This window comes from Electrophorus electricus, chromosome 11, assembly GCF_013358815.1.
Source record: "Electrophorus electricus isolate fEleEle1 chromosome 11, fEleEle1.pri, whole genome shotgun sequence".
Classification (NCBI taxonomy): domain Eukaryota; kingdom Metazoa; phylum Chordata; class Actinopteri; order Gymnotiformes; family Gymnotidae; genus Electrophorus; species Electrophorus electricus.
In genome coordinates this window covers 3,474,655-3,495,000 of record NC_049545.1, presented here as the reverse complement: position 1 = coordinate 3,495,000, position 20,346 = coordinate 3,474,655, and the positions used below count along the sequence as shown (strand labels likewise).

At 41.6% G+C, this 20,346-nt stretch overlaps 1 protein-coding gene across 2 annotated transcripts in view; it reads left to right on the top strand.

Moving 5' to 3' along the window:
• The window catches only part of cdc42ep3 (CDC42 effector protein (Rho GTPase binding) 3), an 8,368-nt gene extending 2,116 nt beyond the window's left edge, over window positions 1-6,252 (top strand). Inside the window, exons 2-3 of one of the 2 annotated variants that reach the window (XM_027014172.2) lie at window positions 2,838-3,060; window positions 3,539-6,252. In XM_027014172.2, coding sequence (XP_026869973.1) covers window positions 3,756-4,727 — 972 coding nt within the window. In that variant the 5' untranslated portion in view covers window positions 2,838-3,060; window positions 3,539-3,755 and the 3' untranslated portion in view covers window positions 4,728-6,252. The remainder of the gene's footprint in view (window positions 1-2,837; window positions 3,061-3,538) is intronic. The other variant, XM_027014171.2, reaches the window with a different exon arrangement.
• The last annotated feature ends 14,094 nt before the right edge of the window (window positions 6,253-20,346 follow it).

Genomic DNA, 20,346 nt, shown 5'->3' with positions numbered 1-20,346 from the left:
GCACCCTCTTACAGGCTGGAGCTGCTCTAGGGGACTTGGCTTGCATTCAGGATGGGAGATGCTCTGGTGAGTCGCTGACACACAGGCCTAAGGCATCACTCGGGCTGTTTGAAATAACATAGCACCAACACGTCCCAAGAGAGTGTGGGGAGCTGAGGGTTCGGGGTGACGCGGATGACAAACCCATGGGTGTATTTCGCACTAGAGGACCAAAGATACAAGAGGGCTGCCCGGAATTTTGCTTTCGAATCCGATCAGGATTTCTAGGAGTCATTGCGGTGGGACTTGAGTTACATCTGTACGTGGGCAGAGATTAAGAGGGGCACATATGTCAGTCCAGTAGCTCAACATGATGGTTTGCTAATCGCTGCTTGAAGGACAAGTGTGTGTTGCAACTTGCGTCGTATGTAGCTGATGGTAGATTCTGTGCCAGCTTTGTTTTCTACAGCTGTGGAAGATCTCTGATAGGATTTCCAGAGGTGCTGACAATATGTGTATTTATTTGATTTGACAATCGAGTGCTGCATTTGCACCATGTGACATGCCTTGATGTCAAATCCCACCTCAAAGAACTCTGCTGCATTTGCTGAGAAGCAAGTCCTGCCAAGACACAATTCACTGACATCACCAACATCCTCCCTGTTGTCTGTGATCTTACTTTTCACCAGCCCCCACACAATTGTCAAACTATTATTGACACAACCATTTCCTCATCCACAATTATTCAATCATTATCCACAATTATTATGTTTTTAGGACACGAGAGGATGCCATTGAATTTTTGAGTTGGCATGGTAGGTCCACTTCCAGGATGTGAGACGACAATCAGTGACTGGGTCAGACTAGTGCTGACAGTTGCAATATCCCTCCCCTGCCTCCGGACCGTATTTAGGGCTCACTCTGTCTTCACACACACACGTCCCTCCCCGGGGGAAAATGTGCATGCAGATCACGGGGGTGGGATTACTCTGGCAGTGTTAAAACCCTTCCTGACTGTAGTGTGCTTATTAACATTCAAGGTCAAACTTCAGAGAGTGTCAGGAACAGAAGAGAGGAGGAAGGTGGTGATGAAGGACCTGACCAGGATGCACAGTAGAAGATGGAAGGAGAAGTGTATTGTGGGAAGGAGGGGTGGGCGAGCAAGCAGGATTGGGGTGTGTGTTCCACAGAATCCCTGCATCTGAACCTCCCTAAGCACTGCAGCCCTGCCTTTCAGCCCCTCCCACCTCCTCCCTAAGCACTGCAGCCCTGCCTTTTAGCCCCTCCCCCTCCTCCCTAAGCCCTCAGCCCTGCCTTTTAGCCCCTCCCCCTCCTCCCTAAGCACTGCAGCCCTGCCTTTTAGCCCCTCCCCCTCCTCCCTAAGCACTGCAGCCCTGCCTTTCAGCCCCTCCCACCTCCTCCCTAAGCACTGCAGCCCTGCCTTTCAGCCCCTCCCACCTCCTCCCTAAACACTGCAGCCCTGCCTTTCAGCCCCTCCCCCCGCCAGAAAATTGTTCCACCTATATTATCATGCTACCGTATAGTCTTATACACTTCTTTAGGCAAGGTCAACTATCATGCTAGCAGACAAATACTTTTATGTCTCTCTCCCTTACACACACACACACACACACACACACACACACACACACACACACATTCCTTATCTATCCATAGTGCTTGGAGTAACTATATATAACACTCTGGGTGCTAGACAAGTGAGGATAAAGCTATTTGTGTTGAAATGCTTCAGTAGCTAAAAATGTGGACATGTGGACCCATTGCCTTCTGGGTTGGTGCTAAAAGAGAACGCTCTCCCCACCACACACACACACACACACATGCACAGCAGGCTAACAGGACAATGTCACTCATTCAGTTTGTACTGGGAGGAACAGAAAGCATTCAACCTTCGTTTTGTCATACCTCATCATGATCTCCCTGTAGCTCAGCTCCATGTTACCTACTCTGTGATCGGTAAGGATTTGTGCCGAGTCATGCATCCGAAGGAAATGCAGTTTCTGGGGTTTTGTGAGCAGTGTCTTCTGCATTTGCCTCCGGCAGTGTTTAGGGGAAACATCATAGGCCAGCGCCCTGTTTCGGGGAGAAACACATTCCCGTTGTGCTGGATACAGTTCTTCATTCAAGCTTCTGCAACTGTACAATCTAAACAGAAGTGGACCAAATACAAATATGACAAATAACATGTGGTCATGGTCTGATATACAGTATGACACGGATACTGTGGGGTAGTGTGCGTCCAGAGAGAGTGAACTGATTACTCCGATCGGCTATGGGTTCCGGGTGTTTTTTGGAATAAGGTTTTGCAGTCTCTCCGGAGGGAGCACTGGCTCTGCTGCAGCTGGAATGTGGATGTTTTTTCACTCATACTTATTGGGGTGGACTTGGCCCAGCCGCTGCTTTTGTGATCGTTTGCAGTCTGTCGGTGAGGGTCAGTATTAGAGGCTTCTCAAAAGTAAATATGTCTATAAATGGGCAAGTACTCTGCCTCCTGCCTCTCTCCCATTCTGTCTGTCTCTCTCTCTCTCTCTCGCTCTCTCTGCCTCTCTCTCTGTCTCTCTCTCTCTCTCTGCCTCTCTTCTCTTTAGCTCTCTAAACGTACACACTCACAATCTCTAAAAATCTTCATCACTTAAAATCCGCTCAAACTCTGTTTTTCCTCATGCTGGTTTCATCATTAGGTCTCAGTTTTACCCCCAAAATACCATAACATTCCATGGTCCATATAAAAACAACTATAAAGGTCTTAGCAGCTCATAGCAGCAGTCTCTCTCTCTCTCTCTCTCTCTCTCTCTCTCTCTCTCTCTCTCTCTCTCTATCTCTCTCTCTCATGGCAGAGATGTAGCTGTTTCTCCCCAGTCCTTCTCGCAACTGATCCTGCTTAGGTTTATCAACTCTCTCAGACCGATGCAGAATCCAGCTGGATCCTATCAGAACAAACCAAACAGGAGCCACGGAGGCTTTTAGCTGACCAACGCTCAGGCCATTTGCCATTCACATCATCAAAGTGTTGTATGATGATCAGAGCTCAGCCCTACAATTTCTACAACTAAAATTAAGGTTCAAACACAGTTAATCCTAAATCTTTGTGTGAGGGAATGTTCTATTTAAAAATGCATGTTACCAGTCTCTTTACAGTTGGAGACATTATGTGCTGATATAGGGGTATCTCTACTGGGAGGGTGCATGACAGGAGATATAGTTCACTAGGGACAGATGAGAGTAAATGGTGAAAAATGGTGTATATACATATGTTGTGCAATATAAAATCATTATATGCATCATCTTGCACAAAGCCATTAGAAAGAATGTGTTTGTGTGTTGACTGTTTACAGAAAGTGATTAAGTAGTTTAAGTAATTTAGTTCCTTTAAAACAGCATTTGAGATATTGTCTCAATACAACTAACTTTATTTATAGATTATAGCCATTAGTAGGTTCACAAAAAGAAGAGTAAACGGTCTTATTTAAAATTAAGTGAAATGTGAACAACACCAACAAAACTAAATATTGTGTGTCTCTCTCTTTCCTGTCTTTAGGTAATAGACATCTGGCCAATAGGACCAAGTCATCGTAACTGCCATAGTGCAGATTGGGAACATTTTCACTGTAGTCCTAAAACCATCACCTCTCTGAGAATGTAACTCTTCTCCAGCCCTGGGGAGAACTGTTGATTCGGCAGCATACGGCCACGGGCTTTGAAAGCATTTCTCTTCATCTTCTCTTCTGTCGCGGGTTTGCTGCTCTGAGAAAGAGATGCCTGCCAAAACTCCCATTTACCTGAAATCCAACAACCACAAGAAAGGCAAGAAATGTAGACTAAGGGACATTTTGTCCCCAGACATGATCAGCCCTCCACTGGGGGACTTTCGCCACACCATCCACATCGGGAAGGGAGGTGAGTGTGACACTTTTGGTGATATGTCCTTCCTACAGGGCAAGTTTGAGCTTCTGCCAGGCAAGGGCGGCATGATTCGACCCCAGTATGGAACTCATGGCGAGTTCACGAGGGCTAACAGTGCATCGGACGCCTCCTTTATCGAGACACCTTCGCCAATCCTGAAGAACGCCATCTCCCTCCCAACCATCGGAGGCAGCCAAGCGATTACCCTGCCTCTTATATCCACCACCATCTTCCCCATGACCCAAGATCCTCTTGATGGGTTGGCTGGGCTGCCCACGCCTGCCAGCTCAGAGGAGAGAGATGACCTGGAAATCCTGAAAATGGAGACCCTTCTTCAGTCCATCACAGTTTTCAGACGTGATCCCAGCCCTGTTCCAGAGGAGGTCGTTGAGAAACCCACATTCACTATCAACCTCACAGAGAAACCATCAGCAAAGAAAACAACCTGTCACAACAATAAGCACAACACTGAGAACAAGAAGCCCGAGAAGCTGTTAAAGGCGATATTATACAACGGTAACAGCAACGAAAATGGCAACAGCAATGGCAATAGCAGCTGGAGCAACGACTACAGTCACAGCAACGGTGACACATTCTTTCCGTATGAGAGAGAGCTGGCCGGTCTCAACGGGGATTGGGCAGGCAGAGATAGTGGTATGGAGGAGGGACGCATTTGTGACTTTGACTTTGAGCTCTCCAAAGGCAAGAGTGCATCTCAGGAATCTGTGAGCCAGGTCAATGGGTCCCTGCTCTCCCTTGAACTGGACCTGGGCCCATCCATCCTGGATGACGTCCTCAACATCATGAGCAGGCCTGAATCTTGAACAGAGCCACTGACAGTTGCACTACTCACAATCGAGGGACTTGCCCGACTAATCATCGCACAAGGCCTGGAATATGGATGTCCTAATGAACTGAAAAGGCAAATGTGCCTCGGTTATCTCTCTCTCAGTATGTTTTTACTCCCAGCTTCAACTTTCTTTGCTTACCAGTTGTTTGTTTCTCTTCTACTGCAGAGCATAGGAAAATGCATGCTTTAAAAAATTAAGGCAAACTACACACAGCCATTGTGCCTTTTATGTCACTGTTAGATCAAATGAAGAATTAAGACTCTTTGGTGAGTTCCATCGTAGGTGTAAATTAATGAGATTCTGTTGTTCACTAATGCACAATATGATAATCAACAAGATAATACTTCTCTATGAGATGTACAGCTGTGTGAATTATTTCCAGGTGTAGCCTACATCACAGTCCCCTGTGCAGATATATTTATACTGAATGTTTCATTAACCATGCTACACAGGCGTCGACACATATACGTACGTTTTTACTGTGTGGAGCTAAATATGAAATAAATAAGTAAATGAATAAGTCATCCTTTTCGAGAAGTCCCATGGTGTTTCTATAAATTATGCATATGTTCAAATCATTCGGGGCAATATTTGTCAGTCAGGCCACGAGACCTTAAATCTGTGATGAAAATGTCTGCTGACAGGGTATCAGGTAGCATGAGATGATAAGTAGGGCAAAACCATCCTCTCCATTTCGCCTCTGGCATTCCTCTCATTCCCCAGTGCTGCCATGCAGTGGGATCCGAGGTGGGCGAGCAGCGCATCGTCTCCATACCCAGATGCCTGCGCCATTTGCTTGCATGTTGCTGGAACAGAGAGAAGACAGGGCGAATCTTTAGCATTCCCCGCATTCCAGTTTGGCGACACAAGTGCCCTGGACAGGCCGTAAAATAAATTGCCATGGCAACGGGCCATGCCCTGTAGTCGAAGTTTGGATCGTAAATACTGACTGCTAGAGGCCAAACTTAGATCACACTCTTCGTGTTGATCAACTACTGCCATGATAAAAAAAAAAAAAAAAGTTGTCAGCTAAGCAACATTGAGGCGTGGGACCTAGAACCAGACAGGTGTAGTTCAGCTCATCTGCAGACTGTTAATGTTTCTGTCCTTTCTTTCTGTTCAATAGTGGTCAGAGTTGCCTTGTTTTACAGTGTACAGTGAAACAGTGAAAGGAAGCTGCAATTTACTGGTTATAGTAATTATTGTAATGGAAATTCTAATGCCAATTTTCTTTGCCCCCAAATGGCTTTTTTTCTTTGAGTAGTGAGTGGAAGAGAACTTTTGTCTGTATTAATGCTATTGGCCTCGTGGTGAATCGATATAAGTAGGGATGTCATCCACTGCTTCACACTTCACACTCCACCTGCTTGATTTTAGTGTTTGGAAACTCATGTAATATGTACACCATTACTTTAGTGCGCTGCGTTGTTTTGCATGGATGCAGTTTCATTTCCTACATTGCCCTTCTCCATGAATAAACACACGGTTGGTCAGCAAGGCGATTTTGTACTGAAAATGTATGACTGAGTAAAGCAGATTTAAGGGCTACTAACAGAAATGTGCATATTTTGCTATTTATGTTTAAAAAAAAAAGATTTTTTAAATCAAGTCTTTGCAAATATGGATCAACCCAGTGAGTCTGGCTCTAGCCCTCCATTGAAAACCTTGCTACAAAAGCACCGTCTTCCCAGCATTAGGCTAATGACAGAGTTTTCTCATTCTAAATGCCCTGGACTGATCTGACAAGCTTCGGTGGAGTAGGACGTGGCTCACGCCTTACAGCTTAAATGTGGGTAAACATTCCGTCTGTTCTGAGATTCAGCTTTATATGCAGTGAATACAAACCTGTTTAATTCACTTGTGTTGCAAACAGACTGAAAGGCCCCTCCAAGCCTAATTACAACTGGCAGCCAGTGTGCAGAAATATCAATATATGCACTAAGCATGTGTACAAAGAAACATGTGGTGGTGTCTTCCTTTAGTTGCTATTGCAGTGTGATATAGATTCTGTGTCAAAACATTACAACAACTCTCTGCAAACTTTTCATCTTAATCAGGGACCTTGGAAATCTATTTCTAGCCGCTATCTAATGCTATCTAATGCTTCCTGTCTTGCACTAGAGTCTAGATAGAGTCTTCCCAGGAAGCAGAGAATGCCAAGGCTGGACAAGGACCTTTATATAGCTACACGAGTAAAAATGGCCCTGCCTTATGAGGAGGCAGAAATATGAGTGCTCTTTAACCTGCGGTTCAGTGATGTCAGTCCAAAGTGGGGAACATTCAAACTCATCAGCAACCATGTAGTTACACAATGAACAACACAAATGGACAAAGGTAGTGAGACATGACATGGTTTGCTAAATTTAGCAAATCCATATTTAAAAGAACTGGCCCTGTTATACTTCTTGTGTATAAATTCAATTTACCTGTAGGGTCTGGAGAAAAACATTAAGGGATTAAGTGATTTCTTTCTTCAGCAAATTCACCTGCGACTCTGAGAACTGACACGTGATAGTTTTAGTCTGAAATGTGTAGCAGACACCATACCTCTGCCCCGGCAAACATTCAGAAACAGCACAAACAGCAAAACACTGAAGGTAGGATATTTTTTCATGCTTCTGACTTATCTGTTATTATAGTGGGCACAGAGCGCAGGATATAAGCAGTCAGGAGTCATAGCACATCCAGACGGGGGGAAGAGGTGGATTTTTCCTCTTTTCGTATAAACCTCCTGGAGATTAAGCCAAGCAAACAGAAATGAAAAGGAAGAAAAATCCTCTGAAAGATATATTTTTCTTCTCAGCCATGTTTTTGTCTGGAGTACGTGCTGTTTTCCAGTGACTGGATTAGCCATGCATAACAGATCACAAAGTTGAGTGGAAAATGCAATATCCCACTGATAATGAAACTGGCTGGAGAAGATTCAATGTAATTCAACAGCTTATTTTTTTGTGATTTTGTCCTGGAGTTTCCTTAAATGCCAGATTCAGTGTATTACCTCCAAAGCATGAAGGAAGACCAAGCTGCATTTACCAAATATATGTCATACTGTATACATCTTTATTCATTAGAAACACTTTTAGGTGTTCAGCAATAGCCCATAAGGCTTCCAACTCCTCATCAGTGATCGGTTTCTGAGCATAAGACGGCTGTTCATTTGAAATGTTTTTGGTTGGCAGACCTCTCTCATAGCAGCAAAAGTACTGTGCCTAATACACCTACTATACTCCCAATACTAGGGTCTCTGTGGTGTTGACAATGATTCACCACTCAAATGATGTCCAAGCACCAGTGATCAATTTATCAGATGACCAATAATGAACAGGGAAGAGGGTAGATGACAAACTTGTCAGGGCTAAACAGAGTCTGCAGTCACATACAGTCACTGTATAGGTTGTTATACACCTATAAAATGTATTCCTAAGACAGTTATACCTAATAAAGTGGCATGAAAGGGTGAGTGCAAGGCAGATGTTTGTCCTAAAGTGGGTGGAAGATGTAATGGAAGATGGAAGATCTAATCGTATGACAAATAGATGGAAAACATGTCCAAGATCATCTCCCAACCTTCTCTAACTGTACTCTTGTTCCCTCTCTGCAGTGGTCTAAGGTCAATACAATAGGCTGTTTTCAGAAGAATGTTTCAGGCACCACCTTAACACTGTGTGACCCTCTGAATAGTCCAAGACTTCATGAAGCAACTGAGCAGTCCCCTTTCATTTCCTGGAATACGGTGAAGCTGTCAGACTTCTGATAAATATGCTTTGGCCCATGGTCCAGGGGTGCCAAAGAAAGCAGAACTCAGCTCTGGGGGGGATTTTTCCACCCGCCCCAAAGCAGGGCCTGGAATAATGTGAACAGTGTCTCTCTGAAGCTCAGCTGAACACGCTGAGCTAAACACACTCTTCTGCGATGGCACCCACCAACAGTACATTCGACTGGCAGAGAGTTCCGGTGAGACATGTCCTGATTCTAGTGTAGAGGACGTCAGGGTGTGAAGTGGCAGATCCTTCATGCCTTGTTCTGCTAGGCTGACCACTGAGCTAAACCACTAACACCAAAGGGGAGGACAAGCGGAGTGTGTTAGACAAGGCTCTGTTTGAAAGAATGAATGCAATTTCCTATGTGCAGGTTTGTGCTGAGATGTATTTCTGAAAACAGAGTGGTGCTAGTTGACATGCCAGATTAAGATCTTTTGGCACTTCGACAAGTGTTGCTGCGATCGAGGGAAGGAGTGGGTGTCAAGTATTTTTCGAGAGTCCAAGTATGTAGACCAATTACATCCCTGCTCCCCATTCTACAGTGTGCAGTCTCTGCATTAGCATCTCAGCTCTATAGCACGGACAACATTGATGGAATCGATGAAAGGAAGCTCCAAAGAACAAAATGGCTACTTCCTCAGGCTTATAAAAAAGCGCATGCCTTTATTGCTTGCATGTTGTATTAGGATAAGATTTAAGAAGCTCAAGGATGTTTTAGTTTCTTGCTTTCGTCAAAGAGATGTTTGACTTGGTGTGAGCCTCTGAGAAGAAAGATTTAGACAGGGGGGATCATACTACGAGCACGAACACACAGCATGGAATCCAAACCCGGAAAGCACAAAGTTGCACAGTGGTGGAGCCGGAGAGAGTGAGAGTTAGTGAACAGCCAGCGAACAGCTGCAGGAGGCTGGGCAGTAGGGCTCGCGGCTGCCTGCCATCGAGCTGCCATGTTGACCACTGTTTGTCAGCCGTAACCATGGCGTCTGTATCTCTGGCACGTGGCAGAGCACTGAAGATGAGGTGAGGGGCATTGGCCTCGATCTCGCCGCACAGCTGTCACAGCTGATACAGAGCAGATGAGACGCGCTGTGTTCAACAGTCCAGAGTGGGGCTTCACCACAAAACCCCCATAAAGGAACCAGCAGGCAGGGCTGTTTCGTGTAAGCATTCAGGCCACTCCAGAGCACACCAGACTACATTTAATTTCTTTTAGCTTCAAAAGCGTTTGTTGAGGAAAATGGAATCTAACAAAAGAACTTTATGTAGAACTGGCATTGTGTAGATCTTTGTGCAGTCTATATCACAGGCAATAAATAATATCACAGACAAATAATTTGGCTTCAACTAAATTCTGTAAGATTCAGAAATGTTCACTTGATGGATGCCAGAATTTTAGGCTGTGAATGGTTTCGTGGGCAAAAGCAGAGCATGAATAATGATTCTGTGTCTCAACTCCATTTTAGTCGAGGGGATCTAGCTGATGGGATCTAACTGGTAGACTTACATAATACATAGTGGTGTCTTCAAACTGCACAAAGCCAGGAAAAAGATCAATGATTTCATCTGAATATGTGGAAAAGAAAATAGTTTTTAAAAGTTGTCCCTCTAAAATTTAGATGAAATGGAATATTTTAGTTAGTGGTTGAAAGATACTCCCACGGTGTTGCATTCATATCCTAGCAGTGGGCTTGACTGTGACCCTGAAATGGCTCTTTGAAACACGGGACTCCATGCAAATATAGAAAATATAACATATATTCAATGACAATATAGCAACATCACATTATGACAATTTCATGATTTAAAACCAAAGCATGTGTATGTATGGGTTTGTTTGTTGTTTTTTAACAAGTCTAATTTACATAATTCTGCATTACACCTTTTTCTCCTGAGCTAGTCAACACAAATACCAAAGGTATCTTCTATAATCAATTAAATAGATCTTTAGTGATCCTTATTTGAAGCCTGTGTTTCTACTATAAAACTGGGCAGTACAAAAAGTCTGAGCACAAGTGTGAACTGTATGGTGTGTTAGAGCTGCAGGAGCTGATGTGTGGGTGCAGGGAAATTTCTCCAGCTGCTTATAAAGTGAGCATTGATGATAATGCAAATAAGGAAGATTTGTGCAGAATCGGCTTTCCAAGTTCTGCTACCACTGAACTGCAAATCCAAACAGCTCATCTCTCATCCCAATTTCTTCATTTCTAATGTCTAAACATGTCCCCAGTAAGCAGACTCCACCACACTTCACCTTTCTTTCTCTTTTCAGTATTTGTATTCATTTTTCAAAATGCTTCCATAAGCATTTCCACAGCGACAGGCGAAGGCACAGGAAGAACAAGCCTCTAAACTAAGAGATATGGGCCAAACTCAGTGTGTTGGACCTTTACTGTCTCCCATCTGGTGAACTGAAATTTCAACATGGGCTTCAGCAAATAAGTGCACTAATTTTCAACTAACAAACATAAAACAGATTGGTTTTGATAGCATAAAACATTAGCTACACACAACTTTCCATTGCAAGGCTGCTTAAAACAATATTTCTCCAAAACATAAATCAAACCAAATGATGGACACACACACACACACACACACACACACACACACACACACACACACACACACACAAACTAAAGGCATAGCACGTTTTTTACTGTGTTTAAAAACTGTAGAGAGTACTTAGGTTTAGGTTAGCACTACATTCCTTCTATCATGACTAAACCTCCTTCAGTTTGTGCCTTTTAAGGCAAGCTCTCCTCCTGTTCCCTCCCTCTGTCCCTTGATACCCCCCACGGTCTTGGTGGTGACCACTGGGGCGTTCTTCCGCTGTCCCATTCAGACGTTTGCTAAGTCATCTCTCTGTCGTGCGGTCACATCTGTAAGAGATTTCCAGCAGGTACCTCTGACCCCCGACCCTCTGACGCTCGTGTTGCCTTGGCGACAAGGCGCAGCTGGCTGACTTTTCCCTTTATGTTTTGTTTATGGGGAGCTTTCACACGTTTGTTCATTCGCTCACAGCCAGCGAAGGAACAAAGCCCCCAGGTCCAGACTCCTGTTTATGGCATGGCTCTGTGGCAGGCTGTTTGCCCAGTGCCTGTTTCTCTCAGCTCCATTCATAAGGGAGAGGTGCGTGCGCAGATCCAAGGGCCTAGTTTTCACCTCGTCACTGTCCAACCACAGTACTTGGCTGGAGTTATGACACCTCTTAGACAAATTGGCAACTCTGAGACATCCTCCAGTCTCTTCTCTTTCTGTATCTTCTCAGTCCATTTCACTGTTCCCAGTCAGTAAGTAAATGGAGGAGGTAAAATGGGGGGGGGGGGGGTACCGGGACAATTATTTTGGCAGTAACAAAGGCCTGGGTTACATTTTTAATGATTGAATGAATATAAAGCCTGTGTGTTGTTAAATGATATCAGTGCTAACTGATGCCAATAACTGTGCATTCCCTTAAGAAGAATGTGCTATAATTAATTACCATGTGTAGAATAATAATGAGAAGTATAATATAAGGATAATTAAGATTTTTTGTTTGTTTGTTTGTTTTAACGTTTAGATGCTATTAACAAGCAAATGGAATGTGTGTGTGTACCTCTAAAGGCCTGTATGAAGAACTATTATCCAATATGTAGACACACAACAGAACTGTTTCTCTCTCTCTATGTGTGTGTGTGTGTGTGTGTGTGTGTGTGTGTGTGTGTGTGTGTGTGTGTGTGTTTGCATGCTCCTTTCCAAAACTGCATCTATGTTGATGTTTTAGTGAGTCAGAGAACAAACTTATGCAAACCAACTAAAAAAGCCAGTTTCAGTTAAACTCACTGGTATGTGTTGAACAAATTACCTCTGGTGCTTTGACTGCATTATTAGAATTCAAGGAAAATTTCAATGAGACATTTGCACATTGAGCTAAGTTTACTTTCCCACCATAAACCAACAGAATACATTAAAAAAAGCAATATACCACAAATTTGTGCGTGAATTTAAACATGATTGGTGAACTGGTTGATAATTCATTATTGATAATATGCAGGTTTGATGAACACTGCAGCAGTATAAGAGGCAGTGCAACCACTCCTTAGAACATTTTAATTGTGTGCGCCCTCTATATGTTGACAGTGGTACTACAGGTAAGGCTGGAATTACGATTTTCATTTACAACATTTTCAACATTTGGCAGTCGCTCTTATCCAGACTGACTTACATACAATTATCTGCGTTTACTGTGGTTGGCTTCTATGCTTTTACAGTTCTCTCCTCTCATCTCTATTTGTTACTTTATCTGTGTATTTATTTATGAGAAGTCTTCAACTTTTGCTATGCAAAAACAGTACTATCTATAGTGTTATTTCTTCACACACATTTCTAAGGATTATTAATCTAGAAAGTGTCTGTGATGACTAACAGTCTTTTTTATTCGGCAGAAGCTTTGGCCTTAACCCATCTGAACGTCTGCAGCATGAAGAATGCTTATATTCTACGAAACACCCAAGCATGATGATAACACGGCTAAATAAAGGTTGTGTATGATTGTTTTGTTATGTTCAGTGTTTTAGCAGACAGCATAAATGGTGTGCGATTGTATCTGGGTGAGAGAAAAAGGAATGCTATCTTATTTAAACCTGATCTTTAAAATCAGAAGAAAACAGAATATGGAAATGGACATTGAATGAGTCAGTGGTATAATACTAACATGTGTTAACTGATGGAACAACCAAATTATCTACTATGCAGCCATCTCATGAGAGTAAATAGTTAAATCGGTGTAAACAAAAGACAAAAGCTGGCCTTAAGGATCTGAGATCATAAGAGACCTACAGACTATTATATTCCACAATTAATGTTGTGTTTAATTAGTCGTATCCTTGGCCCAAGACCAAAAACATAATGATGTCAAGATCCAGGAGGCCTGTGTATGGCGTATACTGGACTTTGTCCTCAGTCCATAGGATTTTGGCCTGGATGTCCGTCTTTCCCAAAGGTTGGGCAGGGAGGAAGCTAATACCCTCTCTTATTTACTCCAGTCGTATGAGCTTCTACAAACTCAACAATCAAGTCATAATGAAGCATATTATACATACTTCACCATCTTGCCATCTTCAATTACCCTCTTTGAAAAGTATCATTTTCCTCATACTTTTTTCTATTACTATGACAATGATGGTAAAATATCTTCAATAAAGACACTGTACTATAAACTGTTGTGTATTATAAATGTATTTTATGTATTATAAATTAGAAAATGTTGAAATCACATTTTTAGAGCAAAACAAACAGAAACCTTTTCTTGCAACTGTATACTCATTAAAAACATCGTAGGGTTTTAGGCCTAACATTCCTTTTCTTGCAACTGTATACTCATTAAAAACATCGTAGGGTTTTAGGCCTAACATTCCCTGAAAAGGTATGCTTGAATCATGAGATTATCTGAACTTTTGCCTCCTGGGGAATTTGAGCGGGCATTTCCAAATGGGGGAAAAAACAAACACACTTATATGTTAAAAAGACATCCACAGTATCACTTGTTTTGGACTGATCCCAAGGTTTCTGCATGCCAGCTGCTAATTTGGCCAGATTAGGAGCAGATTGCGTGCCACTCCATCGTTAGAGAGGTCCCACAGCGCAGAGGGCAGCAACAGTCACCGTCTGTCAAGATCTGCCGCATGTCCGTTCCACTTTAACTCACTTCACAGTGAGGTAACCCAACAGGCAAAAGGGAACAGTTGCCAACTGAATAAGAGTCACACTGAAGAAGCAGAGAACACGACCAATGAAAACTCTGGAGGAACGGGGTCACTGGTGCAGGACAGAGCGGGCAGGCTCCAGTGCACCTTACCACTACATTTCTGTTGCTCCTGAGAGAGTAAGATGAAGCACAAAAAGCCTCTTACTGAGGAAGGAGAGAAATAGCAAAGGAGAGGTTTTTCACGCAGAAGGCCACACTGGAGATTCAGGGTGCTTGGTTGTAGCTCCCCGAGACAGAACTGTGAAAAAACAACTGGTCAAGGGAGCATTATCAGCAAAGCTTTGACACTGACTCAGCGGTCACATGATAGTGGGCGTGTTATACTGGGGCACGTGCATTAGACACGGTACTGAAGCAGGGGGTTTACACAAAGGACAGGACCACTGTGGGCTGAGAACGCTGACTCACATTTTATGAATACAGCTGGAATTCAGAGAGCAACGAATCTAAAGAGCTCAATGATTTCTCAGACCAGTGGACTGCATGATTATACATTTATCGGGTGGCAAAATAGGGATTGCATGTATTTTATTAAAATAATTTGCAGTAGGAGAATTGTGTTTTTCTGTTGCTAAGAGCAACTCTTTCATTGGCCACAGTCTTCAAGTCAAGCACATACTCCTAAAACAGGGACCTATCAGTACGAGCATGTGCTCTCCTCCTGTGCCTGGTAAACCATCCTTTTAAACTCTCAAATGATCCTGCATAATGTTTCTTGAACCAAATTATATAAATGCTATTAGAGGAGTTTAACAACCTGCCAGACAGAAGCGGCCAAATCAAAGTTGCTGTCATATCTCTTGCATGAGATAACTCTCCATGAATTTAAAACAAGCAGTGTATATGAATCAATCCTAACATTTGATATATGTATAGTTGTTGTGATAAGTTCATTCAGTGTATATGAATCAATCATAACTTTTGATATATGTATAGTTGTTGTGATAAGTTCATTCAGTGTATATGAATCAATCATAACATTTGATATATGTATAGTTGTTGTGATAAGTTCATTCAGTGTATATGAATCAATCCTAACATTTGATATATGTATAGTTGTGATAAGTTCATTCAGTGTATATGAATCAATCATAACATTTGATATATGTATAGTTGTTGTGATAAGTTAATTCAGTGTATATGAATCAATCCTAACATTTGATATATGTATAGTTGTTGTGATAAGTTCATTCAGTGTATATGAATCAATCCTAACATTTTATATATGTATAGTTGTGATAAGTTCATTCAGTGTATATGAATCAATCATAACATTTGATATATGTATAGTTGTTGTGATAAGTTCATTCAGTGTATGTGAATCAGTCATAACATTTGATATATGTATAGTTGTTGTGATAAGTTCATTCAGTGTATATGAATCAATCATAACATTTGATATATGTATAGTTGTGGTAAATTCATTCAATGTATATGAATCAATCATAACATTTGATATATGTATAGTTGTGATAAGTTCATTCAGTGTATATGAATCAATCCTAACATTTGATATATGTATAGTTGTGATAAGTTCATTCAGTGTATATGAATCAATCATAACATTTGATATATGTATAGTTGTTGTGATAAGTTCATTCAGTGTAAATGAATCAATCATAACATTTGATATATGTATAGTTGTTGTGATAAGTTCATTCAGTGTATATGAATCAATCATAACATTTGATATATGTATAGTTGTTGTGGTAAGTTCATTCAGTGTATGTGAATCAGTCATAACATTTGATATATGTATAGTTGTTGTGATAAGTTCATTCAGTGTATATGAATCAATCATAACATTTGATATATGTATAGTTGTGGTAAATTCATTCAATGTATATGAATCAATCATAACATTTGATATATGTATAGTTGTGATAAGTTCATTCAGTGTATACTACACAGATGAACCCATTGATACAGTACGTTTTCAAGTATACATTCATAATACTGAACATGCTGTAGGATTTACACCAGGATTCATTTTGTCTACTTTTAACTTCAAATAAAATGGTGGATTTACATTCAAAATAGGTGGAAAAGGAAGAAACCCCAACCGTTTTACCAGCATTAGGAACATTTTGGAGTATTTTTAAAAATGAGTTTTGCTAACATAATTGAAAACTGATACTAAATTTAAAAACATATTTTCGTTTGTTGTAAAATAGGACTGCCAGTGAATCTTTACGTTCTAGCACCATCTTGTGGTCATAAAAAAATAAAAACTCGGATCCTAGCTGGTATCAGCGATAACTTCAGCACCACACACGCATAATAATCACAGAATACCATATAATTACTGTGACATGTTAATTCTTTGTCCACTAAACAGACAGATTTGTAAAAAGCAAACTAACCCCAAATACTCTAGACACAGCACAGTTATCCTCCAATACAAAACATAACTGTAATCACGGATATTTATATAGATATTTATTTATTTAGATCAGCAGGTTACATCGTTGTGGTTAAATTGTGTAACCATGTATTTCTGCTTTACCTGAGGGGGGAAAATGCAGCTATATAGGGACTTATAGGGGACTAATAGAGGACTAATTGTCATGGGAGTCCGGTCCACTCGTAATAGAAATGACTCCACTTCCGCTCCCAAGCCCCGGAGTATTAATTGGGCGCGCCTGTCCTCACTAATGAAGTGTCTATTTAACACCCACGGGGACACGTAGACGGCGCTGCACATTAGCTGACTATCCCCCCGCATAAGCAGGTGGTCGTCGCTGCGCTGCCTTCGAGACGAAGACTACCTTGTATGGTATATGTGTGTTTCGTGCATCAGCTGTCTTATTGTCTATGGATAATAAAATGCACTTCCCCGCAACCCCGCCTCTCGCTTTCTCCAAGCCGCCGCCGTCACACTAATAGGGGACTAATACTGAACATAATACAATATCATTGGTGTCATGTACGGAATGCATAGAATAAATAAATGTGCAATATTATATGATATTGTAAATGATCTTATATCTTTGGGTAAACAAAATGTCTTTAGCCCATTTTAAGAACACACACACACACACACACACACACACACACACACACACTTTTTTTTTTTACAACATTCTTCAAAGTCTCTAAGACTCTAAGCCTTATTATTTGTGTTATATTGAGTGCTTAACGAAGACTTTAAACTGTACCTGTGTTTCCTAGGACAATATCCAGTGGAAACAGTTCCTTTAATCAGACGACTTTCTAATGCCCTTGAAACTTCACAGAAGTCCCATTCTTCTGTTTGCCCTTCCTGGTTATCTCTAGCAATGTGTGTGATTAATAATGACCTGCTTGCCTGAGCCAGAGCGTTGGGCCTGCGTTCAGATACACTCAGATCAATAGAGCTAGTGTGGGGTACGTCAGCTAAATGTGCAGGACACATTCTGATTGGGTGACAGTTTAAGGGAGTCTCAAAACACCGAATGTTATCACTAAAGCTTTAGGTACCATTGTATCATAAAGAATTCATAACATGGGCAATTATATGCAGTAGTCAAATTGGAAAAATAAAAATTCAGGGAGGTAGTTGGTTTCAGCTGAGGGTATGGGAATGCAGGAGTGTTGTGGGGTGTGGGGGGAATAAATAATATTCTTATTCCTGTCTGAAACAGGACTATGGTATTGTTACACGTGCTAAACCAAATATCACTTGTATAGGGGAAGAAATTGATCAGATCAGCCCATAACATTGAAAATGGAGGTTAGCATTTTGCCCTGATCATGATCATGATCCAAATATCAATAATATACATCTTACCTCGTATAACAAACTTAAGCAAATGTGGATTGGGGGGGGGGGGGGGGGGTTACTGCGGGGGAGGGGTGGCCTCCCGTCTCATCCCTACTGAAACCGAGCCCTGATCACATGCCTTAAGACCACTGACGTGTATTTCTGACAGCTCAGGCAGGTCCTCAAACAGGATATGCAAAATACCATAATCGGGTTTATAGTAGGAATTATGGTTGTTTTTGCACTGAAGCTATGATTTGTAAGACAAAATTGTACTGTGAAGAGGTATTATCTTTCCATTTTCACCATTTTGTGGATTTGTAAAATTATGTCAAAAGCTGATGTTTTGAATTAAAACATGAAACTCTGCTATTGTGTTATGATGCCTCAATGGCTATTCAGTGGTTTGAGTGATAATTGTATTTCCTTCTAGGTGTGAGGTGTGTGCGTGAGACAGAGATAGAGAACACTGTTGAATGCAGGTAGGAGTGGTGTCTCATTTCTCAGCGTTCTGATTTATCCAGACACATTTATGTGTCCCTTTACATAGACTGACTGCAGCCTCGGTGGACGGAGCCCACCGTGAATGGCAGACACGTACAGGCACACATGAACACACAAAAATGGGAAGAGGGCGGATCCTTCCAGCAGGCACGGTGTTCCGGGCTATGGAAACAGGCTGCTGATTGGTCACTTACATGTTCTGTAATCCTTACACGCACATCTGCTCACATCTATTTCACAAAGCCTCTTGGCCAATCACCATAGCTTGTGGATGGATGTTGTGTCAAATATGTTTGTTTTTGGTTTTTTTTGCTCTATGTCATAAAATAGACATGTGCTCTTATTTATTTATTTATTTTTTACATCTTCAGAAGGATTTTGTTTTGACTGAAATGTCATGCAGCTTATGAGTTCCATTTGTTGGTGTGACAGATATACACCAGTGTGGCTGTTTGCACTAACAGAGACACCATGCATTACTTTATGAAAGAAACCACACAACCCCTCATAACAGGTCTCATTGAATCTCTACAGAATCTAATCACTGGAATCATTCAGCAAGATGACATTTTAGTGTGCAGAATAGGACTATAGACTATAGACTGTATGCTCCATTGTCTGTAATATTTTCCATTTCACCGCAGAGCCTGTTTCTTCTTCTCTTATCTGTTGGAAGGTCACTGGTAATTGGAGAAGCTACCCATGAAGTATTATCTAACTGGCTGTTATCAGAGTTTCACTGTCCAGAAACTTCTCAGGCTAAATGTGAATCTCTGCCCCCACCTCGGTTCATATCAATGTGTTGTTGGCAACCCCAGGTGAGATCCTATGAGATCAGTTGAGATGTTGTGAGATCCTGTGGGATCAGGTGAGAGAATAAGGTTAGCCTAAAAATTAGGGATAAAAAAAACCCTTTACTTTACTTTACATAACTTTATAGATATGTCTTTCCATTTAAGTTTGACCCATAGCCTAGCACAGCACTGACACTTTTACACTAACTCAACAATGAGTACGCTCAGAATAGCATACAGATCATATGGCTGCGTAATCTGTTTTGATAGTCATTTCATTTCTTAAAATGAGTTTACTCTTTGCCACGGCAAGTTTCCCTTTCCATGTTTAGTGATGCACATGTCTTAATGACATGTTTAATAAAACGTTACTAATTAATTCTTATCTGTTCTAAGCCACTATCAGATATGAAAACATTGCAAAAGCATTGCATTAAAACAACATATGAGAAAAATAGTCAAAACACGCATGGTTCAACTTTTGGCAAAGATTGGTTACAGTGAGGTCAGAGGTCAGATGTTCTCCACTGAAACCTCATGGCAAACAGTCCATTTTTGGGGAGATTGCTGTAGTAGAAAACCAAAATGAGGTTAAAGGCAAAAGAATGTAGTATATCCAAAAAAAAAAAAAAGCCCAGAAAGAACTCTTATTTTGGCATTAATGTGTATCCGTTAGAACATCTAATCTGCACTGATTTATAACTTGCAGGTTGTCACAGATCACATAAACCACATTCATCCCAGCAAGTTACTTTATGTTTGAGTGATAGCAGGTCTTCAACCACCCACGTCCCACCACGCCCCCCTCTTCCCACCGTCATCTCTGATCTGGTTCGCCGGAGTACGAACTAGACACGCCTGTTGGCCTCTCCCTCTCTGAACTCTCTTATTTAAGTATTGCCGTTCTCATGCGGAATGCCAAGCTTTTCCTGTATGTGTTAGCTTTCCTGGTTACTGAAGTCTGCCTGTTTTCCAGATCTCGTCTCCTGCCTGACCCACGGGTTCCTCCCAGACTCTGCTCCTCGTTTTGGACCTCCAGCACCTACCA